The 10,516-nt window shown below is 43.2% G+C and overlaps 1 protein-coding gene across 5 annotated transcripts in view; it reads right to left on the bottom strand.

Annotated features, from left to right (window-relative positions):
* AIFM1 (apoptosis inducing factor mitochondria associated 1) overlaps positions 1-10,516 on the bottom strand; it is a 39,704-nt gene that overhangs the window by 5,632 nt on the left and 23,556 nt on the right. For 3 of the 5 annotated variants that reach the window (XR_504411.2, XM_008059856.1, XM_008059857.1), the window contains exons 7-12: positions 7,632-7,716; positions 6,414-6,490; positions 5,023-5,131; positions 3,557-3,664; positions 3,127-3,215; positions 2,520-2,660 (exon numbers count right to left, since the gene is read on the bottom strand). Coding sequence is in view for 3 of the 5 variants with exons in the window: in XM_008059856.1 (XP_008058047.1) it covers positions 2,520-2,660; positions 3,127-3,215; positions 3,557-3,664; positions 5,023-5,131; positions 6,414-6,490; positions 7,632-7,716 (609 nt within the window). In the remaining 2 variants the exon portion in view is untranslated. The remainder of the gene's footprint in view (positions 1-2,519; positions 2,661-3,126; positions 3,216-3,556; positions 3,665-5,022; positions 5,132-6,413; positions 6,491-7,631; positions 7,717-10,516) is intronic. The other 2 variants (XR_002482066.1, XM_021713279.1) reach the window with 2 other exon arrangements.

Here is a 10,516-nt window from a genome sequence, read left to right as displayed (position 1 = left end):
AAAAAATCAGCCAGGCGAGGTAGCGCATGCCTGTAATTCCGGTTACTGGGAAGGCTGAGATGGAAGGATCGCCAGAGCCCAGCAGGTCAAGGCTGCGGTGGCCGGGAGCGGCCACTGCACTCCAGTCTGGGTGACAGAGTGAGACTCCAACTCAAAAAGAAAACAAAACTCTTGGGGGCTCAAAGAACCTTTGCAATGGGAAATAGTTAATGTTTTCCATCTACAGTCCAGAATTATACCCTAACTAGCAAAACCATTGAGATTTCTACTTTTTTTTTTTTTTTTTTTGAGTCAGTGTCTCATTCTTTCACCTAGGCTGGAGTACAGTGGCACAATCATGGCTCATCACAGCCTCAACCTTTTGATTCAGTCTCCTGAGTAGCTAGGACTATAGGTGTGTGCCACATCTGGCTTATTAAGTAATTACTTAATTAATTAATTAAATTTTGTAGAGACAAGATCTTGCTATGTTGCCTAGGCTAGTATTGAGCGTCTGAGCTCAAGCAATCCTCCCATCGGCCTCCCAAAGTGCTGGGATTACAGATGTGAGCTGCCATGTCCAGTGAGATTCCACTTTTTAATAACTATACTTCTTCCACAAAGCTATCCTAAATCTTCTATGCTTCAGTTTACTTATATCTATTTCTTCTCATTCTGTCCTAGCAGACAGGATTTTTTGCTTTGTTTTTCATGTATTTTTTAAAATTTTAAATAAAAAATAAAGATGAGGTCTTGCTATGTTGCCTAGGCTGGTATTGAACTCATGGGCTCAGGCAATCCTCTCATCTCGTCCTCCCAAAGTGTTGGGATTATAGGTGTGAGACAACATGCCCGGTCAATAGACAGGATATTTAATGATCATGATTTGCAGAATACTCTTCTGTATGTGGAAACCAGTTTTTAGATGTGACTGTCTCTCACCTAGAAATCTTTTCCATGATGAGATTTTTCCCCTTGTCATTCAGTATTCATGCATGCAACAAACATTTATGGAATACTTATTACGTATTATATAAAAGTATTATGCTGCCCGGACTGCTGAGACAAAACTGACACAGCCCTTGCTATGAGGAGTGTACAACAGTAAGTACAGGAAGATGTAGCTTTGCTCATAACCACAGTGCGATGTGAACAAGTGAGGTGACAAATGAGAGGTATATATTACAAAGGTAAAGTGCTTCAAGCAGAGGACAAGAATACCCAGCTGGGGGTGAACTGGGCCACTTCATGAATGATGTGGTATTTGAATTCTCTAACCCTTTGTTCATCTTTGTGAATAATCAGACTCCCCCAGAGCAACCTAAAAATCCAACAAGTGAGCAATGGTAAGGTAAACTATGAAATTCACTTAATGGGATATTACATAGTCATTAAACTGTTTACAGAGTCTGAAGCAACATAGTAAATGCTTACATTTATAACGTTAAGTAAAAAAACAGAATATAAATGTTTATATATATTATGCTTGCCACAATCCTTAAAAAAATACACACAAGAAAACAAAGGGAAGGAAATACATCAAAATATTAATAGTTGCTTCAGGTCTTTTTCCTTGTCTGTGTCTTCTACAATGAGCACATACTACTTTTATAACAGGTTAAAAAAGTCCAGTACATGTCACCTTGTTTTTAAAAAGCAAGCCTTGAAGGGGGAAAAAAAATCCCTCCAAGGCTCTAATGGCCTTAGTCGCAGAGTCCATAATCAAACACAGTACACTTGTAACTAGCAATGGGGAAACTGCCTCATAGTTCCTACATACTACAGTCTTGTTTGTGTCATAATCGATTTTTTAAAACAGCTAAAAATAGTACCCAAGGAAAATGAAAACAGAGTAATTTTCCTTTCTAGGCAACATGTTATACAATTGCTTCACCCTCCTTCCCTGGACTCATGTTTGAGCAAAGGAAACAGCAGATCCATCTGAAGTTTGTGCACGTGCCCGCCAGGGGTTGCGCCAATGGCTGCTGCCAACAAGTAGAACTGGAAGAGCTCTACTCCTTCAGGCACATGCACTGATGCTAGCTTGCAGACTGACACTGTATTTGGTTATCTACATCAAGCAGTTCACAAGTTCCTATTCTTTACTCTCAGCCTCCAAATACTTTGACCCTATTGGTTAGACTGTCGATGAGTTTTTTTTTTTTTTTTTTTTTGTCAAGAGTCTCACTCTGTCGCCTAGGCTGGAGTGCAATGACATGCTCACAGCCACCCCAGCATCGACCTGCTGGGCTCAGGCGATCCTTCTGCCTCAGCCTTTCAAGTAGTCACAACTACAGACATGCACTACCACACCTGACTAATTTTTTGATTTATTGTAGAGACGAGGTCTCATCAAATTGCCCAGGCTAGTCTCGAACCCCTGGGCTCAGGCAGTCCTCTTGCCTTGCCCTCCAAAGTGCTGGGAATACAGGCTTGAGCCACTGAGCCCGGCCTGTTGATGAGCTTTAGCACACCACCGGGCAGACTGTTCACAGGCTGGGGACAACGAATCATGCCTGGCTGTGCTGTAGCACACTTACCACCCAGATGTTAGAGCGTGCTTGGAGTTCTGCATTTACTCGGAAGCCACCAAAATCTGAGTCTATTTCCAGCCCTCCAGTCTTAGCCAACTCAACATTGGGCTCTAGGCCCACAGCTGCCACTATGTGGTCCGTTTCTACCTGAGGCAAAAAACAAATAATTCAGTTAATTACCACAGTTTCCATTTATGACTACTGACATAATAACTGCCAATCATGCCATTAAGAATAGGGGTTTTAAAAAAATCATGGGTTAGCTTATCTCTGGTAAACAGATTTTAAGTCCTATTTCATAAACCTCCTCCATCCCATCTCATGCACATACCCCCTATATCTTCTGAATGGAAATCCGCCACCCTAGCAAGGACTCAAAAATCTGTGATACAGATAGAAGGGGGACAATGGAAAGTGAATCATAGGTGCCTACTCTGGTTCTCATCATTCTCTGTTTTAATGAAGGGACAGTTAGTTAATTCAGAAGATTATGATGGGTTAATAGCAGCTGCCAAGAAAACTAATCTATTGGTGTTAAGTGTAAGAGTAAATGTGAGGAAAGGTGAGGGGAGAGCCAGAAGGTCTCCTGGCAGCCTGTCTTTGTCCTCCTTACCTTCCTGCCGTCTTTCAGCTTGATGAGTAACTTGCCACCGCTGACTCCAACTGATTGCACAATAGCATTGGGCATCACCTTAACCCCCTCTGTAGAGGCAAACAAGACCTGCAGCTGAGCCTATGAGCCTATCACCTTCACAGGAAATAGGAAAGCTGCCCTGAGGTCTCCCCCATACCAATGGTCATCAGTGTGCTGGCAACCTAAGGGAGCTGCAAGAACCTACACCCACAAGTTATTTGTAGCCCTTCTGGGAATTTGGTGCATCAGGTTCAGAACATCTAGATGGACTTGGCTGACTGGAGAATGTTGGAAACATTTCATCTTCCAGGTAACAGGGCTTACATCAAGGGGCTTCCCATAGATGCTAACTGTGCCTTAGGCCACACTCAAAGGAAACAGAATAGCAGCATATGGCAAGTCTCTCTACCTCGTCGGACTTTTTCCATGGTCCAGTTGCTGAGGTATTCAGGGAGGATCTTTCCCATATTTCCTTTCTCAGGGAAAAGCTGAATCACTTCTGTGCCCAAGGCTTGAGCTGGGAAGAAGAAATGGAATGGTTAGTGCAGGAAGCAAAAGCCAGAATGAAAAGGAAAGGAGTAGACAACCCTTACTAAACACAGGGCAGAACTGCAGTCCCAGCCAGAACTCCCATTTGTGGGCCACTGGAGCATGAAGGCCTTGGTGCTGGAGTTCATTCATAAGGCAAATTCAACAAGTACCAGAACTGCTATCTCCAGATTAAACTGCAGACTGTGAACTCAGTGCACTTCCACTCATACAGTCATCACAGGTCACACGAGTGCTTTGCAACCTCTGAAGAGGAAAAACCCTCCTGAGAAGATGTTCTGATTTCACATGGTGGAAAAGTAACATTAAGAAAACTGGTTGTAAGATGCTGGTGAGGATGCAGAGAAAAAGGAACACTTCTACACTGATGGTGGGAACGCAAACTAGTACAACCTCTTTGGAAGACAGTGTGGCGATTTCTAAAAGAACTAGACACTGACCACCCATATGACCCAGCAATCCCCCTACTGGGAATATACCCGGAGTAACTCAAATCATTCTACAAAAAAGATACCAGCACACACATGTTTATTGCAGCATTATTCACAATAGTGAAAACATGGAACCAATGTGTTGCCTATTGAAGCTGGACTGGATAAAAAAATGTGGTACATATACACAATGGAATATTATGCAGCCATAAAGAAGGACAAGCATATGGACTTCACAGCAACTTGGATGGATTTAGAGTCTATCATACTCATGATGCTATGTTCTCACTCATAAGCAGACCCTGAACATTTACCATAATACTCTAAGAAAGGGATTGGCAGTAGTGGGATACTGCCAGGGTAGGGATCGGGGGGACACAACATCAATAAGAGTACCTGATCTTACACCAGGCAAAGTAAGGACCAAAGGGAGGCCCAAACTTCATCTGTATGATGGCCACTTGTATACCTAATCCTGAATTGTACCCCGCATCTTTAAAATAAAAGAAAAAAAGAAAAAAAGAAAACTGGTTGTAATGAAACATTCAACCTGGAACTCATAGATCTGTCAAGCTGGAAACCATCATGTGCCTGAAAGAAGTTTTTGGCTTTTTACAGGAAACAGCACTTTCCTATTTTATTTCTAAGAAGTCATGACACAGAAGCTAGAGGAAAAGAAAGAAAGCATTGCTGTCCAGCTGCTCAGATGACAGCTTTTCAGTCACCAAGGGATCCCTCACCAGAACTAATCTCAGTGCTTAGCTTTTCAGTATATAAAACTTAAACTTTTTCTACTGATCCTGGCAAATACATCTCTGAAATTTGTGAGAGTGCACTGAAAAGCATGTGATATAAGACTGGAGAAAGAAAATCCAAGTCACTCCTCAATACTCACCCTTTCTACCAAGAGCACAGGCCAGTTCACTGCCGAGGAAGCCCCCACCAATAATTGTAATTGACTTGACTTCCCGTGAGATCTTCTCCAAGGTTCTGAAGTCTCCGATCTGCAGGATCACATCGGTTTAGTCCATTAATTTCCAAAAGGGGCATAAGATAATAGTACTGGAAAATATTTACTTCTAAATCTTTGAAAACAGTAATTTTCACAGAAAATCGGATATAAAGTAGCTCACTGGGTGTGGTGGTTCACACCTGTAACCCCAGCACTTTAGGAGGCTGAGGTGAGAGGATTGGTTGAGCTCAGGGGTTCGAGGCCAGCCTGGGCAACTTGGTGAGATCTCGTCTCTACAATAAGTCAAAAAATTAGTCAGACATGGTAGTGTGTGCCTGTAGTTCCATGGAAAGCTGAGGCAAAAGGATCACCTGAGCCCAGCAGGCCAAGGCTGCAGTGGCCATGGGCATGCCACTGCACTCCAGTCTGGGTGACAGAGTGAGACTCCTACTCAAAAAAAAAAAAAGTAGTTCAACTATAGCTTCTATGCTATTAATGCAAATTTATTTCTTCTTGGTAATATTCCTTTTATCAACAGTGGTTCTCAACTGATGGCAGTTTTGTCCCTTCCTCCCCAGGAGGATATCTGGCAATATCTAGAAAGCTATTTTTGGCTGTCAGGGCAGGAAAATGCTCCTGGCATCTAGTGGGTAGAGGCCAGGGATGCTGCTAACATCCTACAATGCATAGGACAGCCCCACAACAATTATCCAGCCCAAATGTCAACAGAGCTGAGGATGACAAGCCTTGTTCTAACAAGAACTTAAAGGGCAGTAAAAATTTTATCAGGGCAACCCCTTCGGGTCCCCTCCCTCCGTGGAAGTTTTTCTGTCCTCTCAATAAATCCTGCTTTCAAAAAAAATTTTTTCAGCAAATACTTCTAAGAGTGGCTGGAAAATTACAGCAGTTTTTATAAGCAAAACACTGTGTTAAGAAGCAAAACACCCCTTTTCTTTTTACTTAAGGTACTCATAACTTTTCCCCTAAAGTCTCCACACAGCACTTGCAATAAAAAATACCAAGAGGCTATAAGAGGTAATAATGAATCAAATGCGTCAGGAGAAAACAACTATTGAAGAGCAATCGGAGGAATCTATAGTGAGCAATAAAAACACTACATGTATTTTACTCCTAGGAGCTTAAAAAAACCCTTGAGTGAGGTATTTGAGGTAGAGAGGGGGGGGGAGTGACTTGTTCAAGGCCAGATAACAAGTCTGGAGAAGAGCCATAAATAGAACTTGGACCTCTCAAGTACCCGCTGGGAACTTGGGGAATCACAAGATTATACTGCCTCTTCAAAAACAACAAGGAGAACACTAAAGCAGATAATTTACCTTTCTGAAAAGTGTTGTTCTACTCTTCACCTCTGCTCCAGCCCTATCAATGGCAGACAGACTTCTTGGAGTACCTCCTGAAAGTAAGAGAAGGAAAACCCTTTAGCCCAACAAGCAGGAGCTAGCCCAAACAATCGCTCCCCCAAAGTGGAACTCCCTTCACTTAGGACCATGGTGGGGTGTGTGTGTGTGTGTGTGTGTGTGTGTGTGTGTAGCCCAAACAAGTGTGTGTGTGTGTGTGTGTGTGTGTGTGTGTGTGTGTGTGTGTGTGTGTGTGTGTAGCCCAAACAATCCCTCCCCCAAAGTGGAACTCTCTTCACTTAGGACCAAAGTGGAACTCCCTTCACTTAGGACCATGGTGGGGGTGTGTGTGTATGTGTTTGTGTGTGTGTGTGTGTGTGTGTGTGTGTGTGTGTGTAGCCCAAACAATCCCTCCCCCAAAGTGGAACTCTCTTCACTTAGGACCATGGTGGGTGTGGGTGTGGGTGTGGGTGTGTGTATGTGTGTGTTAGGACCAAAGTGGAACTCCCTTCATTTAGGACCATGGTGGGGGTGTGTGTGTGTGTGTTTGTGTGTGTGTGTGTGTGTAGCCCAAACAACCCTCCCCCAAAGTGGAACTCTCTTCACTTAGGACCATGGTGGGCGTGGGTGTGGGTGTGGGTGTGTGTGTGTGTGTTCCCAGCTGGTGCCACAGCAACAACAGGATACAACAGCTTTGTTTCCCTTCAACTCACTTCATATCAATTTCCTTTGAGAAGCAGATTTGAAAGTCTCTCTTCAAGGATCTCTCCTTCCCCCTCGCTGGCCAAAAGGCCTCACTTTTGGTTTCTATGTTCTCTTCTAGTTTCTCATGAGGATTTGCCAGTTAGTATAGATACATGGGTTTAATCAACTGCTTCAGGCTCCTCTCGTGATTTCTGACTGGAAGTGGCAATGAAACCACAAGGCTATATCACACTTTCAGGGCACAGGGTATGGGTTAAGCAGGGAGGAATAGCATGCCTTTATGGGGAGGAACAGCAAGGATAATCCAGAAGAGCTGGTGATCCATGATGCCTAGATTTAGCCAGCTTTTGCACCAAGAGAATACACCCACTTCAGAGAGTCTGGGTTTCAGTTTTCTTAAGATTAAGTAGTAATGCCTTCTATAGAGAAGACCAGACTCTAAAACTTGAATGAACTGTGTCAGGGAAGAAAACTGTCTCCAGAAATGCTCACCTGTTGCAATCAAGCACTTTTCATAGGTTATTTGAGAGCCATCATTAAGTTTCACCATGTTGCCTCTCACATCCAGTTGTACTACCTGGTACAGTCACACACATACACAAAAGAGGTAGAGATGAATTCGTTTTTTAAAAATTTGAGATATAATTTATATAACATAAAATTTATCATTTTAATGTGTACAATTCAGTAGTTTTTTTTAGTATATTCACAAAGTTATGCAACCATCACCACACTCTAATTCCAGAACACTTCCATCCCCTCCCCCTGCAAAAAAAACTCTGGACCTATTAGCTGTCAGTCCAATGAGAATTAGTTCTTGACCTAATGTGATTCTTAAATGAAACCATCTCCGGGCCATGGGTGGCACACGCCTATAATCCTAGCACTTTGGGAGGCCGAGGCAGGAGAATTGCTTGAGCCCAGGAGTTCATGACCAGCCTGGGCAACATCGTGAGACCTCGTCTCTACAAAAAAAAAAAAAAAGTTAGCTGGGTATGGTGGTGCACACCTGTAGTCCCAGTTGCTCAGGAGACTGAGGTGGAAGGATCACCTGAGCTCAGGAAGCTAAGGCTGCAGTATGCCATGATTGTGCCACTGCACTCCAGCCTGGGCAACAGAGTGAGATCCCTGCTCAAAAATGGGAAAAAAAAGAAAAAAAGAAAAGAAACAACTTCCAAGTAATAATGATTGGAACTATAGTTTCTGGTACCCAGTTTCTCCAAGTTTCCAAGCAGGTGACACTAGAGCAAGTCATAACAGTACCAAAGTATCTGACTGATATGTGGAAGTGAAGATCAGGAACAGCCTTTTCTGTTTGACTGTTTGGAATGCTTATTACTTTATTACTTTGTTCACAACTCTCCTACATCTGCAGCATTTTTGCAGAATGCTTCCTCCAACTTCTAGCCTTCACTGACGTTCGGCTCTCTCCCAAGGAGAGCTTATGCGTAGAGGTTGTTCATTCACCCACACTCCACGTCACAAGGCCGGGAGGAGGTGTTGGCATTTTCCAGGCTTCCTGAGGTTGCTGCTTCTTCCAGAGTCTTGTACTTTCATTCTTCTCGGAAGGACACCAACCCATATTCCTACAAATTACTGTTTTGAGCTGCCTCCTGGCTACTCCTCTCTAGTCACTGAAGACCTTGGAATCTGGTTGGTACATTTTCTCATCTTGTTATCTCCTAAACCTCTGCTTCTACTTCAAATATCCTGTGATTTTCTATCCTTCCAGTTTTCTGTCTCCTATACTTGCTTTCCATTTTCTCTGTTTATCTGGTTGATGGTTCCATTCTAACTAATCTGGGCCAATGGTAGATCAGCCAAACTGTTCTCTTGCCAGCACCTTTAGTTCCCTTGCACCCTACTCCTTCTTATGGCTAAAGCTTGAGCTTTGGAGTCAGAGAAATAGGGTCCCAGTCTTTGCTCAACTACTTACTAGCCATGAGACCATTTATTCAAGACCTACTATGCATCATGCACTGTACTAAGTGCTAGGGACAGAATGGTGAGAGAGACAGATGTCCCTGCCTTCAGAGTTTAGTAGCCCAAACAGGCAATTCAACAAGTATTGATGATAATGCAGAGTGACAAGTGTGATACGAGTGGTAAGAATGGTACAGGTAGTGCTAGGAAGATATGACAGGTGTACCCAATCTCATCAGGTTGGGTTTGGCAAAGCTTTCGAGAGGTGATGGGATGACCTGAGATCTGATGAGTGAGCAGCTTCTTCAGTCTCCCTTGGTCTGTCCTTGGTAAGCTCCCTCTTCAATCCAGTCTCATCACTCAACTCCCAGCCTGTTCTCACTCAGATAACCACCTCACATCTTATTTTATTGCACAAACAAATGAGACTATTAGATGTGATCTTCCTCAACTTCCCAGGAGGGTTCCTACTCCCCAACCTCCCCAATGAAAGCATATTCATATCAACCTTTACTTATTTTCTTCCAGCTCCTAAGGTGAGGTGTCCTTTCTGTTCTACTTCGGGCCTGACCTTCATCCCTTCCTCTCCCTCCTGGAACTTTTCCCTATCAGTTACCCACTCATTCCACACCCTCTCTTTCTCTCTCCTGACATTAACATGTCTGCCCATCCAGTAAGTCCCACCTTTGATTCTACATCTTCTTCAAGCTTTTGTCCAATCACCATCTCCCCTTTCGCATTCATTCATTTATATATTTTTTATGTTTCCTATTTTTAAAATTATTTATTTATTTATTTATTTATTCATTTTATTTATTTTTGGGGGTTGGAGTCTCACTCTGTTGCCCAGGCTGGAGTGCAGTGGCATGCTCCTGGCCACTGTAGCCTCGACCAGCTGGGCTCAGGCAATCCTTCTACCTCAGCCTTCCAAGTAGCTGGAACTACAGGAGTGTGCTACCACACCCGGCTAATTTTTTGATTTGTTGTAGAGATGAGGTCTCATCATGCTACCCAGGCTGGTATCGAACCCGTGGGCTCAGGCAATCCTCTCTCCTCGGCCTCCCAAAGTGCTGGAATTATAGGCTTGAGCCACTGCACCCCGCCTAAAAATTTATTTTATTTTAAAGATGTGGGGTACAATTCAAGATTAGGTATACAAGTGGTTATGGTACAGATAAAGTTTGGGCCTACCTTTGGTCTCCACTTTGACTGGTTTGAGATTAGGTACCCTTATTAATGTGTCACCTCCCACCGGCAGTTGCTAGGTACTGCCAATCCCTTTCTTACAGTATTATGGCAAATGTTCAGGGTCTGCTTATGAATAAGAACATAGGGTACTCGTTTTTTGTTTCTGTGATAAATCACTGAGTATTATAGACTCTAAATCCATCCAAGTTGCTGTGAAGTCCATAATTTTGTTTTTCTCATTTAAACCATTTGAAAGAACAGGCTGC

This window comes from Carlito syrichta, unplaced genomic scaffold (genome assembly GCF_000164805.1).
Source record: "Carlito syrichta isolate Samal-C Ts95f unplaced genomic scaffold, Tarsius_syrichta-2.0.1 Scaffold304400, whole genome shotgun sequence".
Lineage (NCBI taxonomy): Eukaryota > Metazoa > Chordata > Mammalia > Primates > Tarsiidae > Carlito > Carlito syrichta.
The sequence above is the reverse complement of the archived record's forward strand: the minus strand, read 5'-3'. Positions and strand labels throughout refer to the sequence as shown.